Source organism: Taurulus bubalis (assembly GCF_910589615.1).
Source record: "Taurulus bubalis genome assembly, chromosome: 12".
Lineage (NCBI taxonomy): Eukaryota > Metazoa > Chordata > Actinopteri > Perciformes > Cottidae > Taurulus > Taurulus bubalis.
This window is the reverse complement of record NC_136600.1, coordinates 9,797,695-9,817,234: the sequence shown is the minus strand read 5'-3', so window position 1 is coordinate 9,817,234 and position 19,540 is coordinate 9,797,695. Positions and strand designations below refer to the sequence as shown.

General features: G+C 44.6%; 1 protein-coding gene across 1 annotated transcript in view; it reads right to left on the bottom strand.

Moving 5' to 3' along the window:
* sema6cb (semaphorin 6Cb) overlaps window positions 1-19,540 on the bottom strand; it is a gene marked incomplete at its 5' end in the record, with an annotated part of 63,707 nt that overhangs the window by 26,332 nt on the left and 17,835 nt on the right. Inside the window, 8 exons of the mRNA XM_079227484.1 lie at window positions 4,525-4,602; window positions 10,784-10,921; window positions 11,970-12,146; window positions 14,648-14,803; window positions 15,096-15,227; window positions 16,088-16,305; window positions 16,481-16,569; window positions 18,498-18,620. Coding sequence (XP_079083610.1) covers window positions 4,525-4,602; window positions 10,784-10,921; window positions 11,970-12,146; window positions 14,648-14,803; window positions 15,096-15,227; window positions 16,088-16,305; window positions 16,481-16,569; window positions 18,498-18,620 — 1,111 coding nt within the window. The remainder of the gene's footprint in view (window positions 1-4,524; window positions 4,603-10,783; window positions 10,922-11,969; window positions 12,147-14,647; window positions 14,804-15,095; window positions 15,228-16,087; window positions 16,306-16,480; window positions 16,570-18,497; window positions 18,621-19,540) is intronic.

Sequence of the window (19,540 nt, the reverse complement as noted above, 5' to 3'; positions counted from 1 at the left end):
CCGTGTGAGGGCAGGAAAAGTAATACGTCTGGGTGGCCAAGCAGAGGATATGCAATAATTCCAGGTCTGCACATTTTCAGCCGTCAGAATAATCTATTGGAAGCCAGTCAACAGTGGAAGTGGTGCTCTGTGTATGTGCGTGACGGTGGGGTAAGTATAGTGGGATATTAGCATCCAGAAAACACACACACACACACACACGTGGTGATTTAGGAACTGGTTGTACATCAACCATACAGGGACACGCAAAGTCCTCGGCTGTCAGGAGGCTCACAGGAGGAGCAAAGAGCCCTCAGCTGATCCTCTATATTGTTTACTGCATCCATGAATCTACCTATTCATCCATCCATCTGTCCATCTAACGGCCCATCCACCTTTCTTCCCCGTTCTGACAGACAGCGCAGTACATTTTAGATGTGTATGGCTTTTGAGAGAGGTGGAGGGGGAAAGAAAATATAGAAATACAATATGGTTTATTAAGTGAAATGTTTGGTTTCATGGTCCATAGACAGACTATAATACAAATAAGTTGCATCATTGTATTCTCAACTATGTTGACATGAAAAAGTAACAGTCACTTTTTTTTGTCATCTTGTCCGTTTCTGTTATTAAATTATAATTGTGTTTTTTTCAACCAGCACCTTCCTCTCCTTGTGATGTAACTTTTTTTTTAAAGGAGACATAGGATGTACTTTCCAAGGTTCATATTTATATTTCAAGTTTCTACTAGAACACGTTAACATGCTTTTAATATCAATTTATTGTAGAGTTGTGATGAAAATCCTGGCGGCTCATTTAAAGGCACATAGAGCACTTTTATGATGTACAGTGTTTCCCCTACAGTTATAATAGGGGGGCGGGGCTCAAATAGCGCCAGATCACAAGTCGTCATTTAAGGTTCTCTTTCCTATAGAACAGGTCTACACCCTGTTCTATTATTAAACAAACTAAACGGCCGTATTTTATTGATCTTATCCACACCACAGCTTGTCATTTCTGTCTCTACTGGTCGCGTTAACACTTCTCCTCTGCTCTGCATCGCGCACAGCGGAGTTCCGCCCCGATGCGCACAGACACGTGCGCGCGCACACACAGGTGAGCACTGAGCGGACAGAGAGCGTTGAAAAATATGTCGCGTGAAAAGCAGACCGCTATATCTGCGTTTTAAACGCTCCCAGGGTGAAGATGCAACAGCAGCTCTCCTGTGAGAAGCAACCGGAGTTCTCCTCGCGCCGGAGCAGCTCTCTGACCCCGGAGCAGCTCTCTGACCCCGGAGCAGCTCTCTGACCCCGGAGCAGCTCTCTGACCCCGGAGCAGCTCTCTGACCCCGGAGCAGCTCTCCTGCTCCAGGTGAAACGAGACAAAGTGCTCGTGTCTTCTACCAACAATGAGCTGCTGGCTTCACATATTTCAAAAGTACAAAGTACACAGACATACAACCAAGTAATTCATAAATACATGGAGAAATGCCTTTACTTTCGGGAAAATGTTTACGATACGCCGTTAACAGGTTACGCTTGCGCATGCGCCACTCGCCGACTTTTAGCTCTTTGCCAGAAGTCTCTGTGAGATCCTTTCTGCTGCTGCGTCTCAAAACAGAAAAGCTCAATGTTGAGCATGAATTGTATCAAATCTACAACCCCGTTTATAAAAGATGTGTAGAGGCTCACTGCTCCACTAATACTGATGCAACCTGATGTTCACATATCTGCACTCATTCTGTTTTGTTTGGCAAAAAAAAAAATAGCTGTTTGTTTTCCACAATGAGCTATTTAGTAGTAACTAAATATTTGTTATTTTTTTGCACAGATATAACTTTATTTTCATTGTTCTAAGTGATTGCAATTTAAAATAAAAAAAAGTCTGATGGAGCATCTGATTTATTTGAAAGAGATAGCAATTTTTTTTATTCTATTATTTATAAAAGCACAGATGGAGTCACAAAATGAAGTTATTTACAGAAACAGTTTGAGACCCACTACTTTAAGTGTTTGTGTCGGTGTCGTCGCCCCCCGAAGCTGTAAACCTAGGGGAAACACTGATGTATATATCATCACTTAGACCTGCTTTATAATAATAAAACAAGACATGAAAATCTCACTTTTTGTATGATATGGGTGCTTTAAATGTATGTTTTCATCATTGGCTAATGGTGATTTGAACTGGAACCCAAAAAGAGATCTTTTCTCTCTCCCGTCTACTTCTTAAGGCCACTTTACAGGCCCCACACAGCGGCTCATCAGCTGCACGGCTGCGGCGCTTTAAGCGGCACAAAGAACCTGAATGCAAATGTTGAGACGGGCCACTGTGGTGGATGCATTCTGCGACACGTAGTCTTCAAGAGCACTTAGGACCAAACCCTCTCGGTCAGATATACTAATCACGCAGCCCACTTGTCTGACTCTAGATCAGCCGTTGATAATGAGGAGTACGTCGCAACTCACTCGAGGAGATGTGAAAATGATCCTCCCCTGCCGCCGCTGCTCGGCGCCACGTTATCGACTTACAGTTACAAATGTGTCCGCTGTGACCGTGAGTTAGAGAACTAATAATGGCTTTATATAGCTGCGTCCGCCCCGTGTTCTCTTCAGACCGGCCGAACACCACAGCAGCTGAACTCACTAATTAGCACGACTTTGTCCAGAGAAGAATTAACGGCCCAAATTTCCTACTGGAGCGTTTGATTGGAAAAGCAAATGTCCAAGCTTTTTATCCTCTCGGTGGTTCGTGATTGGAGACCTCTGTTAAAAAGAGGGAGGGGGCTGGGGGTCAACAATGAGTCACATCAGGCAGAAAATTGATGCAGCACTTTGTTAATGGGCTGAAAGTTTGCAGTACGCTGCCCTTCTGGCCACACCCCTCAGCATGCGATGTTAAAACAGGTGCTGCTGCACGAGCTGGCAAAGAAGAAACATGGGAGCAGAAGAGCAAACATTTCATTTAACAGTTTTCTGGCCTCTGCGGTTGAAGCGTTGATTACAATTTGGGGATTGGAGACCGCAGATAATTTAGCCCCTTAACATTCAATTTCCCTCATTTGTTCCTCATGAAGGCTTTGGAAATGTATTCCATCTTGTATGACTTGATCGCCTGTACATTCTTTCTATATCTTTTTGTACCAAATAACCTAGTTATGAATTTTTGCTTCACCAGCAGGTGTTTCACCTCCCAAAAGAAGTCACAACTAAATACAAATATCTGTCAACTAAACCCCACAAATGGCCTCCTCTCTATCATGCACACAAAACTCAACATGTTATATTTGGTGTGTGTAAAACTATTTGTTTTATGATTCATAGTTTTTAATTAAAGGTTCGTCTCTGTACCTGAATCTTGTCCATATTAGACACCTTTCTATTAAATCCGTTAATCCAAACCTCCCTCACTAAAGACCCAACAACTGCCTTGTGGATAGAAAGCAAACCGCTTTTGGCACCGGAGACTCTGTAAAGTGGGGCTGTAGCTGCCAGCTGTCAGATACTATTTCTGACTATATTTGGGCTTTACTACCTTTCACTGAACTTATTGTTCTGTTTTGCTGTCAGTGCGTTGTTCCTGTTGCTCCACGGTGCGCTCTTATTTTGAAAGACGAGCAGGAGAAATCGGGGTTGTAAAAACCTTGATATTGTCCCCAATATGTGCAGAAAAACGTAACAATAACTGTGCTGAGTCCACAGACTGTAAATGAAGATGGGTGACATGAAAACCGACAGTGAAGCCAAAACAACTTGATCGCCTCCTGGTGGCGGACTGCAGTTGAGGTCATGAAGACCTTCATGTTAGCGGACGGGCCAAACTCAAAAATCACAATGTCGAAAAAATGATTTCCTAAGGTAGTTTCTGTCATTGTAGGTACCACACCACACTGATGTATGTTCAAGTGTTAATCTTTCTTAGTCTGGTTTTAAATAGTTGTTTGATGGTATCAAAAGGGGGTGGGACATCATGATTGACAGCTGCTAGCTTGGCAACATTTCCGCTGGTTAGCCATGTGTTCCCAGCAGAAAAACGCAGAATCAAGGGTCCGTGTACTGGAACGTCTATTTGATCATGACTGGATCTAAAGAGGTATTATGGTGCGTCTTTCTAGCTAAGTAGTTACCGTGATGCTAACAAGCTGCGGGCTCTTATTCGTAACGTCTGTGGCTGCAACAAACCACAGCGCCGCCACGAGCTACAGACACTAGCTTAGTTTCTTCTGTGTATGTTTTTGACAACTTTAAAAGTAATGTAATTCAAATCAATTCAAATCCATTTTCAAGGTTTTTTTCATCACACTGAATTACACTAAAGAACAAACAATCCCTGCCACAAAAACGCATCAACGCCTCAGTGCACCGCATTAGAACGACTGAATGCGATTCATGAGCACACAAGAGAAGGAAATACAGAACAATTTCATAATCAGTATTCATTCAGCAGTGAGAGCTGTAATGGCGGTTCTGGTGACATTTATACATTCTCCCCTATAATAACTAGAAATGGTAATTATGGACTGTGTGTGCGTGTGTGTGAGAGACTTACTTGAAGCCGGGTGAGACTGTTGCACAGCTGCCCGACTTGAGCCAGAAGCAGTAAGGGTCCCGTGAAGACAGACAGCTCCTGCACAACAGATAGACAAACAGACGGTCAGTAATGGTGGAGAGCACCGAGCCCAGTAGCCGTGAGCTGGGTGACGAGGCACCGCGCTGCCACCGGCCGAACAATGCTGTCACTTTTCCTCACATCTGCCTCGACTCAGGGCGGATAAGTGAGCTTCACGTGGAGCTCCGCCTCGGTCAAAGAAACAACCGAAGCTCATTCAACTGAAGGTGAAGTATCTGCAGGAAAAAATGGCCGTGAAAAGCTGCACAAATAGTGAGCACCCGGCATCTCCAAGTGACAAAACAAAAAACAATATTGCTGCATAGCTCTTCACCTTTTCATGAAAGCCTCATCTTCTTGTGCTCATGCAAATCAACTGATTAGTTTACATCTGTTGACACACACAGATGTGCTGCATCTAAACGCAAAAATGTTTTTCCATGGCTGGATGATGATCACGCATGGTTGTCTTTTTTTAATGTGTGAATCAAACATTGTCTGATAAATATATCTTCATGATAGACAAAAATTAGGACAGATGACTGCAATCAGATTTAGATTTTCCTCCTGAATTGGAGGAAGAACAGAGCTGGTCTTGTACTCTTTGCATCTATTTCAGGCTTTGAAATCCCAATCCATATTTGTTTTGATCATATAAATTACACATATTCTGTAGTGTTCACATAGTGTCTTGAAATTCGTTCCCCAAAGTACGCGGCAACGTTATATTTACCGTGAGCCCCAACATCCCCCAACTCAACACATGATGGCGACAGGCCAAAAATGCTGAAACTCAAGGTTTCCAAACGGCGGTCCAGTAACCCAGTGTGTGACTTCACAGTGTCTACATCTACTTCTTACAAACAGCCTGCGGATTACCTATTCAAGCCAGGGTCACCGGAGGTCACCCAGGCCTTATTGATTAGCCACGACTGACCTTCTTCTAAGTGAACAGCCAGCGATGTTCCGGTCTCATGTTAGCAGTCAGCAGACAAGTCAATCACCTGCTCCTACTTTCAGTAATGCATGTCTGTTTAGTGATTTAGTGAAATAACATGATGAGTGTACATCGTCAGCAGCCATTAGTCAAGTTCCCTACAGTCTGAAATGTTTGATTTGACCCTTCCACCGATCTGCCGTCAGTCCCTGTGCGGTTTCATAATCCTGCACTCTGGAATGAGTTGCATGATCCTTTTGGCCTTCACCCTGCTACTGTATAATTACAAAACCATCGCTGGGTATCGGTGTCAATTAACAATATTGTTTTGTTCACAGCTGCCGACCTTCCGAGTGGTTTTCAGCAAGCAGCAGCAGCACAATGAGCACGGAGTCCGCCCGACGCGACAGAAGACAACGGTGCTCACCTGCTGCCGATCCGCACTCACTTTGGAGATGTGTTCACGCTGAATAACGAAATCAGAGGTGAAACTAAACAAAGAGCTGCAGATTTTCTTTGCCGGCGGTGAGTGCAGCGCCACGTCAAACCACGTTTTAATGAGGACTCCTGCGGCCTGTTTTAAATATCTAAAATGATTTGCAAGCGTCTAAACTGAGCGTGCAGGTGTTCAACCACCTTCACCCCTCCATTTGCAAACATTACAGAGGAACCCCACACTGAGAGCACATTAGTAGTACGGCTCCGTAAACGCATGCATTGTCCTGAGTCCTTGAAGTACTTTGCACAAACGGCATGTATGCAAGTACTCTCTATTGTGGAAATAAGCTAACAAGAACACCCACCATACACCTGATCTGGGGACGCCACAAAGACACGCAACCAATTCAGACCGACAGGATTCACACGTCTTGTCAAGAGGACAAGAAGGGAAGTGCTTAAGGAGACGAAGGTCCCTTCAGGCATTCTCACAAACACTCGGTGCCGGTTTTCTTGGGAGCACAGCCTCTATAATAATGCAAACAATTCATACAGATTTACAGAAGCTCATACAAATTGTTTTCTGTTGAGACTGTCAACAGTGGCTTTTTGTGGTTTGTGAGGCGCCTTTAAGCCGTTGTTTTGCAGAGGAATTTGCATATATTCATAGTCTTATAATTGTCAATAGAGTGATTGATTGATTTAGCTTCGTTGTCCCAAAGTGGCTGCTTTGCTGTGAAGGCACAGACAATATTAATACACGCTAAAAACACATTTGTGTTTTTGTGTATTTAGCTCGACCGACATCCTGCTGCAGAGTATTGTCACCTGAACACGCAGGTGAAGAGGTGAAATCGAAACTCCAGCGTTAAAAGTGAACAACTTCCTGTCTCTCACAGCGTCGCAGACTGATAGAGGACCTCTGGCTGATGAGGTCGGGAAAGAAAAAAAGGATCCCGCAGGCGCGTGTGGCTGCCAACTGCGCAACACCATATAGTGCAGCTTTAAATAAATGATTCATGCTCCAGCCATAAAGGTATGTATGCATCTATCTCCCCATCCGGCCGCCCTTCTCCTCTCAATCAACGCACTCCTCTACAGAGACACGACAGGAAAGGACCTCCACACTGAAGCACTATGGGTAAAAAGAGGCCAGCTGTGGTTTTTAAAAGGAGGAGACCAAGTAATTTGCTCTTTGTCCTCATCCATCTAGTTTATACACGACACAGGTTTGTCTGCGTCCCTCGTCAGACTTCCTCTTCCTGCTCATATTCCATCATGCTGTAATGAACAGATAGGTGTGTGCATACGAGGAACCTCCATTAGCTGTCGCGGGGAGAAGGGACTCATCCGGTCATAACTTCCAGCTGTCATTTAGCCAGCGCCCCGGGAATAATGGCCCTCGACTTACTGGAGATGGTTTTCGGCTCATGCGATGCTGCCGGGCAACGACAGAACACAGAGACGCCATCTGAGAAATATAACATTTAACGGAAGTAGATAGGTTGAATACTTACTACTTATTCTGGAGCTTTGAGCTTTTGTCAATATCTACAGTAAATCTGCCTTTGTCACTCGCAATCAATTTAGACAATGTGAAAGGCATATTCTGGTTTATTAAAACTTTGATCACATCTTTATAGTTTCGCTATGAATGTGGCAACATTGCAATAAAGACAATAATATCACTGTGTTGAAACTGTGTTATAAAAAAGGAAATCTCCACCAGACGTGAAAATCCCCAGATCTACAGATTTTCAGGGTTTGGGGCCTCTTTTTGCCCTTTTATTGTATTCCTTTATTAAAACTCCCATTCCCTACCGTTTCCTAGCCGCTGCTGAAAAACAGAGCATTTTCTGAAACCTAATATTGGCAGCGGGGCCTCGAGTGAAAAAAAAAAAACCTGACGATGCAGGCTTTGGGGAGGGAGAGGGAGGAGAAGTGAGCCAAGAGAGAGTGAGAGAAGTGCAGAGGCAGAGAGAAAAAAATGGAGGCAGAACAAAGAGGAAGAGAGAGAGAGAGAGAGAGAGAGAGAGAGAGAGAGAGAGAGAGAGAGAGAGAGAGAGAGAGATGGGCTAAATCTCATCTGGAGGGAGACGGAATCCTTGGTGTGGTAAAGGAGGATATGGTGGCTGTAACCTGACCTCCTGGCCAGGGCTGATGAGGCTTTCGGGGGCCCCTAATCCCAGGATGAGGTGTGCTGTAGCTCCAGTCTCTAGACAGGATTTGGGGATGTAGCCGGTCCGTAAGCTGAAGAAAACACTGGCCCTATCTGTTTTCTCCCCTTTCCTTTTTTTCCTCCATCGCTCAGAAAAAGAAGAAGAAAAAATAAAAACACAGCGGCCACCATCGCTGGCACCCGGCCAATCAGCTGGATCCAATTTATAAGTAAACGATGTTGAGAGCTTCTCCAGGCCTTTCGCAATAAGGGCTTAGCATGCTATGGGGTATATGTATTCCCTGTTGGAGCTGGGGAGAAATCCTTCCTCTGGGGTTAAGAAAAAAACAAAAAAAAAACATGGGGCCAACATTCCTCGCTGTCCCAAAAATAGATCCCAAAAGCTGGGGAGCAAGTTTATTAATGGAGGCCAAAACGACGCCTGATAAAACAAAAGGCTGAAGACAAAGAGAGAGGAGGCTCTGCCCAGCAGCACGTTCAAGGTTCTGTTGTTGTACAATTTACAGACTTTACAGCAGCCGGCTGTGTTTATGGGGCGATAAATTGATGAGGAAGTGAGAAGCTTGGTTCCCAAAATCTGGGCAGGGATTACTCAAACGAACACGAGACTTTCACCCAGGAGACCGCTGTTTGTGTCCAATCAACGCTGACTTATTGTACTGCAGTTCTTTTACGAAACTAATGTACATTACTGATGCCAGATACGTAACAAACACAGTTATCTACATAACAAATGCTCTTTTTCTAACCCAAACCACAATCTTTTCCTCAACCTAACCAAGTGGTGTTGTTCCACGATTGAAAGTTAACTTTCGTTGGATGCATATTTTTGAAAAGAGCCTGTATGCATGTTATAGATCTGGTAGCACGGAAAGTATTGCTGTCACAGCGAAGCGGCTGGATAAAAAGGAGATAACTCCATACAGCGACGTGTCCTTGACTACCAAATACTTCTATTCGAAATCCGACTAAAACTGAAATTAACATAGATAACATAATAATAATAATAATAATAATAATAAGAATAAGAATAAGAATAATAATAATAATGACAATAACAAGTCCCTCTCCACATTGAACACTTGACTATTTGTAAAATTCGAAACTCAGGAACCAACAAGACGATAGTTTCAGAATAATGCTGATTAGTGAGCTGCTGCATGTATTACCAGGTGACACAATGCATGTGATTTCCTGTTCATCCCGATTTGTACAGTATATTATAAAACTACCAACAAAACATAAACCTCTTATATTTCTGCAGAAAAAAACAACAAATTTGGGGGTATTTGTGCTTGCCATTTTAAATTTCACGAGAATAGTCCACTGGTTCCCAAATCTGTTGATTCCAGAGTTCACCAGTAGGCATGCAAATCCTAAAAATAAAATAATAATAAAACATTTTTCTAAATTGCACACTAAATTGTTTCTTCTCAGTGCAGCTGTATAAAAACATGGGATCACATGCACTCAAACATGAGGCTCAGGCAGATTTCAGATCAGAATCGGCTTATGAAAACATTCAACCCCCCTCCATGCTACTAACCACAGCTTTTCTTACGTGGCAGCCGCACCATATTTCCCCGTGGCTCAGTTTAATCTTACTCTCTCTTACCTGCCAACACCACTAATAACATCAGAGTGCTTTTTGGGTAAATTGAGCCCAACAAACTCCACGAACCAGGCAGATAATAGAGTAACATCTGCTATTTGGTACAGGCTTTTGTCCAGAAACCATCTAACAGCATCAAAATTGGTGGATGCAGAGGAAATTGATCCTCCCTTACTTGAGTTACCTGGCAGTGTTAGTGCCGTTTTCTTCCCGGCACACAGCGAGGGAACCCTGAATTCATGTAGTACTTCTGGGCTGCAGCACTGAGTGTGGTCTCAGTCTCCAGGCTGCCTTTGAGACTCTCTCAAATCATTTTTTTTTCTATTTGTGCAACCTTTGCTTATTTTGTTCTCCGGTCCCCTGAAGGTAAATCTACAGACACTCTATGTAGGACACCATCGGATAAATCTTTCCAGCTTTTATCCCCATTTTATTCTTACTTTACAAACTGTATCTTGTGATTATTTCCTTGTTGATACATTGTTCTTGTTCTTAAATTCAACGTTTGATCAATAAATTGTCAGAAAACTGTACATTTCCCAACAGAAGTTCTAGAAATCCTTGGAACTGATGCTTTTCTGGGTAAGGGAAACGGAAATGTCCTCCAGCTCTTCCTGGGGGATCCCCGAGCCATTCCCAGGCCACATGGTAAGTAGAATAGCTCCAGTGTGTTCTGGGTCCGCCTCGGGGTCTCCACCTCAAGTGACCTGAATTAGCCACGGTTCTACTTCGAACTTCCCCACGAGTTCCTCACCCCATCGCTAGAGCTGAGCCCAACCAACCCTCCCAGTCACAAGGCAAAGTTCGTAGCCCATCGACTTCACCTGAAGGCTCAGCTATCCTCTTCACCCAAGGCCCTCTCCCCAAACCCAAGACCCCAATAGCTCCAAACCTGAAGCGGCGAAATCCAGTGTTTTCTGGCAAACTCTGGAGTTAATTTGCTCATCGAGTACTTGATTACTTAACGAGTTGTTTCAGGGTTCACGACCCTTTTGTGGCAGACAGGCAGAGCTTTGCTCTACAGGTGACTCACTTCTTGCAGGTGCTGTAGTCGGAGCAGCGGCTCAGCGGCACACGGATCACACAGCCGGAGAACGCCACGAACAACGCATGGTGGTCCCGATCCAACTCCAAACCCAGCACCCTCCTGTCCTCCCCGCGCACGTTACATCTAGGAGCACAGAAGAACACCGACAGATACTTTAGTTTCATTCTCTTCATCTTTCTTTCTTCTTTTTTTTCTTCTTAAATCGGAGTTGCAGGCGACTGGCACAGTCTGGGAATTATACAGAGAGCCAACTGTGAATCGAGCTCGATGCAAATAAGACATTTCCAAGCTGTGCAGTCAGAAAACAGAAGAAGACATGGGAGAGAAAAAATAAGAAGTAGAAGAAGAAGAAAAAGAAAAAAGCATCTCCCTCTGGCTGTACAGGGTGATGCAAAGTGTTACAATAGACCAAAGAGTGGGTGGGCATCAAGGCAGAGCACAGAGAGGAGATGGAACAAAGTGAAAGAAAGATACAAAGTAAGGGACAAAACTAGAGATGCGCCGATTCATTTGGCCTATTCCTTTCTTTTTTTTTTCTTTTTTAAAGAGTCTGACCTGCTAATTCCAACTTCCTTTCTTAGACCGGCGGCACGGCTTCAGTCTCTCCTCGCTCGAACTTTAGCGGCCATCAGATTGAGCCCATCGATACAAAACTACGAAGTCAAACACTCTAAATGCTATGATCTTGTTGTGATCATTTATGGTGGTCATTGGCTTGACACACAGTTCAAATGATGAGGTACATTTGTATTTAAAACATTTGCTCTATTTAAATATTATATCATTAACTTTAACGATATAAGCTACTTTATTCAAGTACTCTCACCAAAAACAACATTTTTACAAGATTAAGTAGAGCTTGAACGCGTCTCCATGGCTTATTTCTGACTTGCAGTAGTGACAAATTCAGAGCTTTACAGTATGTCTTCTTCACTCACGCTGAAGAACTCCCACACAGACGACATGTTATATGTGTGTGTGTGTGTGATGTTACTGTCTGTGCCACTTCGTCGTGGCACAGGTGTGTAAATGTGGTCGCCACAAATACAGAAATATGCCAATCGATCGGCGCATCTCGAACAAAGACAGAAACAAACAAAAGAAAAAAGGGAACACAAATAAAGGAAAAAGCGTGCACACCCATAAATATAAAAAGGGCAGATTGTCTGACTTGTTGGGGTTGTAGACGTCGATGTCCTCCAGTAGTTGGGTGCTGAAGGACGCGTTGGCTCCCTCGGTGCTGGCCAGGATCTTCAGCACGCGGCCGTTGTCCGAGCCCAGGAAGACCACAGTGTAGTTCTTGTACGGCCCCGCCGACGTGTCCACCACTATCTGGGTCAACTTGAATCTGAATGAACCCCCAAAAAAACACACACAACAAGAAGAAGTGAGACTATGAAGCTGTCTGCCGTTAATTACAGCGGCAAATGTTCTGATTAGCATCGCAGCGCCGTTGTTTTGTCAAAGTCAATTTCCCGCGGTAAACAAAAACGAGCAGTGGGCGATCACTGAGCTCATTGTGTGAAGCGTCAATCACTTCCATCTACCGAACCCACTACTTCCTTTCCTCCGCCGCCTACTTCCTCTAATCCCTTCGTCCTATTAACTCATCTTCCCGTCTATCCTATCATGAGGAATGGTCGCTTTATTCGGAGCACCCCCCACCGCGCTGAAGGGCACCTTGAGGGAGGAGCTTTACTCGTTTCTCCGCCTACATTTTCCCAGACAACAAACATCCTCCAATAAACCCAGTACTTTGCTTCTAGATTCTTCTATAAAAATAAATAAAAAAAGGACACCGGCGGACCTCACTTCTCCCTCATTGCCTCCCAGATGGTCCCACCGAGGCTGGTGTGTTTACACCCCCACATATACCCCACACACACACACACCTGGCTGGCACATCCGTGCAATGACGTGCGTGATGTGCTTCTGGTTAGATTTCATTTATCTAGCTCCTCTCCGTGGGGAGCGACGAGGCAGATGTGATGTTTTTGGCGGCAGATGTGAAGCGGTGCACGTTTTCTCCCCAGTGTGGAGCCCGAGCAGTGTCTGGCTGGCTGTCAGCCTGGCTCTGCTTCAGGAGGCGGGAAGGACGCTCCTGTGTACAGTGTGTGTGTGTGTGTGTGTGTGTGTGTGTGTGTGTGTGTGTGTGTGTGTGTGTGTGTGTGTGTGTGTGTGTGTGTGTCTCAGGCTGAGGCTGAGTCTGGGATGCACTGGTGGAATCAGAGGCGACGACTGCAGCCTAGGTGCCCCCACGATCGGGAAAAAGTAACCTGCCCCAACTATAGGATGCCTTTAAATGGGGAAAACCTGACAAAGAGCCTCTGTCAGTAGAGACAAATGATTTCTATAATCTGTAGGGAACCTTTGAATGGAGAAAATTTGATAAAGTGTCCGGCTTCCGGCACAGGAAAACTTTAAGAAGTGCCCTCAAAGCTCTGCTGATAGTCACGCTCGGCACCGTAGCCCGAAAAGGCGTGCAAGCTGCGAGGCGCTCGTGTTCAGTGCGCTGCATAATTCTCCGGAACGCCAAAGGGCGAACAAAAAAAGGGAACTGTGAAGAAGCGAGAAGACCACGAGTGTAACCCAGAGATACGCCCAAAGACTAAGTGTAAGTGTCTCTGATGTGGAGCTGAGACCGACCAGCCGATACAATCCGGTGAGTGTTAATGAGGGACAAGGTTGTGCGTTCCACTCGAGCTCACTCATCGATACCAATCACAGCCCCGAGCGAGGAAACACTGCTGGTACATTACAGCAGAAGAATAATACCTGCACGCGAACCATTACAGAAGAGACGGCGGGATTAGAACTGCAGCCCGGCTCTGAATGTTTAGCTAATGGCAATGTTTTCTTATTGGATTCAATGAAGATGTTCTCAAAGGAGCGAGGGGGCCATATATTTAGGATATATGGCGTACAAGGTGGTTCACTAGTTGACAGCAGTACAGTTTGGTGGAACAAATATACTATTATGAATTAAGAATCAGGAGGAATTAAAGTCCAAAATGCTGCAATGTGGTGCTCTTCTCTGTTGGTGAACTGAATATCTTTCAACCTGAGACATTTGAGGACTTCACCTCGTGGCACAACATTTTTTATCTTCCAAATTTCTCAAAAAAGACCCAACTAATGATCGATTATATTGACCGTGATGACCTTTTAACTGGTTCTGAAAGATTGGCTGTAGTTATTCTTAATTCTTATCCTTGGTGCTATCAACAATCAGATGAAATGATCGGTTGAAACACAACCAGGGAACCCGCCAGCTATAATCTGGTGATGACTTTTTGATTTTTATTGGTTTCAAACTGCCGAACAGCAAAACGATCTTTTCCTCCTACTACATTCGCTGTAAACAACGAGCGGCACGCAGTCAGGCCAACTGCCGGCAGGACCAGTGATGGCTGCTGGAGTAAAACGGGAGATTTTTCTAAATGGGACTCGGAAACACGACCACTTTAGTCCACAGGGACCTCGCAGTAGCACTAATTAAGAAAAAATGACTGGTGGGCTGATTGATAATGAAAATAGTTGTTAATTGTGGCCCTATATATTTAGAATGTGGGCGATACCCGAATAATTCACTTTATTATGTGAGTGTTCAGCGTTCTTACTTGATGAACTGTTGAGGCCGTTAATCAAAATCGTCACTGATTAATTTCCTGTCAAATGTTTCAGCACCATAAGGTTTGTGGATAACTTTTAATTATAAGGAATGAACTCTTAATTTGTGTTGACGCTGGGAGGGAGGGATTATTTAACGACATACAGTACATTTTTAATCTGGTAATAAAATCAGAATGGGCGACCTAGAATGTGCCTTCAATTAAACTGATCCCACACCTGCTGGTGGTCCGGGTGAAGTAGGGTCTGTCGTTGACCGAGGGGACGGACTCGTCCATGAGCGGGTAGGACTTGATGAAGGTCAGGGTGTCATCGGGGAAGGTGGTGGACGACTTGTAGGCAGCCGCCGAGCCCTCTCCAGCGCAGCATCCCGGCCTGTGACGGCAACAAAGAAATAAATAAATAAATACAAAACAAAACATCAGGAGAGAGCTCAAGTTTCAACGGACACAGATGTAAAAACACCCGGCAGCTGTTTGGTTGAGGGGGACGAGCGGGAGGGAGAAAAAAAAACAGGTGTCTTGTGTCACTGTTGTTTGGGGGTTTTTTTGTTCGCAGATGATGTCTGTATAGAAAAACAACAGCAGCAGCTGCGACAAAAAATTGTGAAAGGCAGGAAAACATGTTCTTGAGAAGTGACAGTTTGTTATTTAAAAGATATTCTCACCTTGGTTTCGGGACCTGGTCCTCTGGAACTGGTGTCCACGCTGTCTCGCTGTTCCTCTGCTCTTTGAATTTGCCACTGAAGGCCTTCTCGATGTCGTCCATGTAGAAGGCACAGACTGCTGAGCCTGTGATGCTGTCGAAGGGACCACAAAGGACGGCGACATTAGAGACGGCGAGGCTGCAGTTCAGCACCTTGTCCAAAGTCTGGCACAACCTCATCATGTATACGTGAATATACTTTATTTATCCCGGGATCTGTCGTCCTGCCTTCTCTTTTATGAGTTATTCTTTGCTTTTGTAACTTTGCAAAGGAATAGATCCGAGAAACCGGGTCGAAACCAAATCGAAACCAGATCCGAGAGAAACCAGATCAAAACCAGATCGTTGAACTGTGTAGATCATTTCAGAGATAAATAAATGTGTGTGATACTGGAGGACAGGACGTAACTATTTTCCTTCTGAACCCTCTGAACCCCAAAAAACAAATCGGCAAAACTATCACAGCCAGAAGCTGTTAAAAAAAGAAAGAAAAAGTAATTCATCTTTCCAACGCTCCTTGAACACATCATGTGCAACAAACGTTTCCGTCAGGAAAATACATTTGTGATATTTCATCAACAGCCTATTATTCTACACATCTCAACAACATGTCTGTGAAACTTTGACTGAACGTTCTTTTGCCAACATTGGTAACACTTGTATGAACTTGGAACAATGGATCTATAGATTCCATTGTTTGACATTTTCTGGGACTTTTTTTTTTTCCAAGAAATCCAATTGTCTTTTTTTTTTTTTTCCCTTTTTATGATTTATTACAAAAGACTCTCCACTTCTAGCCATCATTGTGCTGTTTCCATAAAGAGGCAGGACTTGACAAACAAGGCCACAGAGAGCAAAAAACACCGTCCCCTCGTAAATCCCCCCCCCCCCCCATAAAGCATACTCCAACCCAGCTGACAACCGTGAAGCGACATTACCAACACGTATCCCAACCTGTTGGCCTGCGTGGTGAAGACGCCGAGCACGGCCGGCTGGTGGTTGATCTGCAGCACGTTCGTCAGCGACTGCAGGACATCAAAGTAGAAGAAGGAGTCGCCCGGCACCGAGCAGTTGAGCCGGGCTTTGAGGAACGACGTCCAGTAGCGCTCCAGCACCCTCGGCGAGCCGCCGTTGTCGTTCTTGCAGACGCGCGCGACTCTGGAGAAAACCACCTGAGGGGAAGAACGGGAAGGTCAGGCAGAGCCAGCATGGAATGCTGCACAACGGCATGTTGATTGGTCTGAGTAGCGAGCGATGTCTTTTGGACTTCATTCCACTCGAGAGACAAAAGTGCAGACGCAACACAAGCCGTCTGGCGAGCGTCTGGTCTGAAACGACTTCGCTCACCTTGCCAAGAGTGGTGTACTCCACTGCGATCTCGCTGAAGAAGAAGTACACATAGTTCCCGTACTCTATAGCGTGGAGGAAATGGGGCTCTGTGGGAGATGAGAGAAGATGTTCTTTTTTACGTTTTTTACGTTTCGGCGGGTGAAAACAGAGCTCAATCTGGAAAATGTGTCCAAGAGAAATGGATCAGTGCTGGTAAAAAAAACTGAGATCAAGTCAGAAATAAGTCATTTAATAGCATCTGAACATTGATTTGCCCAAAGAGCACGAAGGAGCGGAGGAAGATTTTCTTATTGGTGGAGAATGTGATTCGCACCAACGGAGCGGCGTGAAGCAGAGTGACGGTAGTCTCGCTTTTGGCGTTTCTACCAAACACGATTTGGAAGCGTGTTCTGTTACTTGTGTCCATCTCAGCAAACATTCTTGATTAAAAATCCCCGCAATCAGGTCGAATCACAACCTCCTCACAAGCGGTCTGGGACCCGGTTGTCGTTTGGTTCCGCACCAGAACACAATTACTGCGTTCACAGCTGTCCGAACGAACCGCACTGGATCCGATTAAAACGGGTTTGCGAAAGCGCCCGAAGGGTCTAAATACATCAAGACTCAACCGAGATGTGTCGTCAGCACTTTGTGGGTGGAGAAAACCTCTCAGAGTAATGAGATAGTACAAGACATGACATTTCAAACACTATAGTAACAGGTGTCGCCTCCTGAAACAATTAACTGACTCAACAAGAAAATGAATTAGCAACAATTAGTGATAATCCGTTAATTGTGCAACGTCGTTTTTTATTTTTTTCCAACCGAAGACGGCAAACATCTGCTTGTTGCGTTGCTGGAGGGCTTATTGAAGCAAACGTCTCCACGTAGCTTCACAAGACGGATATCAGACAGTAGTAATGTCTTTTAATTGCCATTGTTTGGCATTGGTGTTAAAGAGAGCGATGCATTGTTGGACGAGCACAGAAGATCAGCGTGGGCCAAGTCACTTATGATATTAATGTTAATCACTTACATAATCTGGTGTCGGCTAGAAAATGAGAAGCCTGCTGCCTGGATGTTCACTTCAAAAAGAGCCGAGGAAAGATAAAAGATTTGAGCGGAGATTGAATCCCGGGCTGCGGTCGAATCGCCTCGACAAGGAAGGTTCCTGACGAGGAAGTTTCCCAATAAAAAAACTTCCTCACGAGGAAGGTTCCTTACAAGGAAGCTTCCAGAAGAGGAAACTTCCTAACAAGGAAGCTTCCTGACGAGGAAACTTCCTAACGAGGAAGTTTCCTTACGAGTTCCTAACGGAGTTGAATAACCAGGAAGTAAGTAAGTGGCAGCCGTGATAAAGAGCTGGTCGATGCCGCCTTTCTTATCTCCTTTAGCATAGGGAACACTGCCGTCTCATGATTCGTTGCGGTCGTCAATGACGAATTGCACAAGATGGATACATTTTAAAACATCCTTCTTAGTCGGTGTCGTTCTGATATGAATGCTTCCTTGAACTGTAAAGCATCAAGTTAGTCACTGTAATTTAAATTGTATTAAATGTAGCCTCGTATAAGTTCACTCGACACTCAGACTGCCTCAGCACCGTGGTTGTCTTTTCCTAAGTCCCAATGAATTCTCCTTTTGCTTCATTAAGTTTCCTTCAAGGTTTAGAACAGACGTAGGACAGAACTATTCGGGCTATTTGACTGTTAGACCAGCTTTGAGAAAACACAGACACTAACCCCGAGCCAAGTTACTGATGACATTAATGTTAATCAGTCACAGCTGGAAACGAGAGGCTGCCTGGATGATTTACTACAAAAAAGGCGGCGAGGAAGGATAAAAGATGTCAGAAGAGAATTTGTCCTCCTCTGAGCTCGGTGAATTCTGGTGTTTTCGCAGACTTGGAATCTCGATTCAAAACGGAACGACACATCGGAAACGGCTCCCGTCTCCTTACCCGACACCGATGGCGGCACCGCTGTCGCTGAATGCGCTCGACTCTTTCACGGCCCCGCCCCAGGCGCTCACTCACCTCGCAGCCATTTGGAGTCGTACTTGACCGTCCGCAGCACGGGGCTGCTCTCTCCCAAACTCCTGTAAATCACCGCGTCGCTCGCCAAGAAGTCTGTCATGGTGGCCGAGTAGAAATCGCCACCTAAAGGAAGGAGGGGGGGGAGATTGAGATAAATTGTCAGGGATCGCAGTTCCCTGGAATAACCCACTTCTTTCAAGTGTCTATTTTCGGTCACAGGTGACTTGCATTGCCCTTTAAGAAGAGGCACAGGATGAGAGCTGCAGGAGAATGTGTCACTTTTAATGACACCCTGCGTGAACTCTGCATGAATGTCAGTGGAAACCTGGCAGGGCCGAGTGCAGGTTCTGGCTCTCGCCTCCTCTCTCCGCTGAACCCGACCCCCTGCATGTCCAAAGTATCGGCTTCCTTCTCCGCTATGATTAGTGCGGAAAATCTAACTGCTAATCAGAATTCATCAAGGGTACAAATCCAGAATTACAGCCTGTAATGATTTGTTCACCGAGACTTCCTTACATTTACTCAGAGAAGAGGAGCGGCGTGGCTCAGTCTCGTGTCGTATCGAGACGGGTTTTCTTCTCTCATCTTCGTGTTCTACGACCAGACGTCTGGGATGAAACAAATCGGGCTGCTTGTGCCGTTTATCTTGTCACTATTGTGAGCATCGACCTTTTGTCAAAGTTACATTTATCTTTCAAAAATCAATTTGTATGTAATTATTACGTTTTTTTTGTAATTATTTAATTAATTAAATTTAAGACTTAATGTTTACTGAAGTTTTACATTTTCAGCAAAACATCTGATGTCTGCATGTGAGCAACAACTTGCACAAACTGGTAATGATCTTTAAAATGAAAAATAAAATCTTATTTTTACATATATATATATATAATTTCTGACACAGTTTGATGACTGCTATATTCCAAATTGAACTATTAAACTATTCAAATCCATTCAATCAGACATCCTTTGACCTGCAGAATGAAACCTGAAGAGCTTCTCATTTAAATTGTATTCACACTTGTGTTGTGACTGTTTCCAGT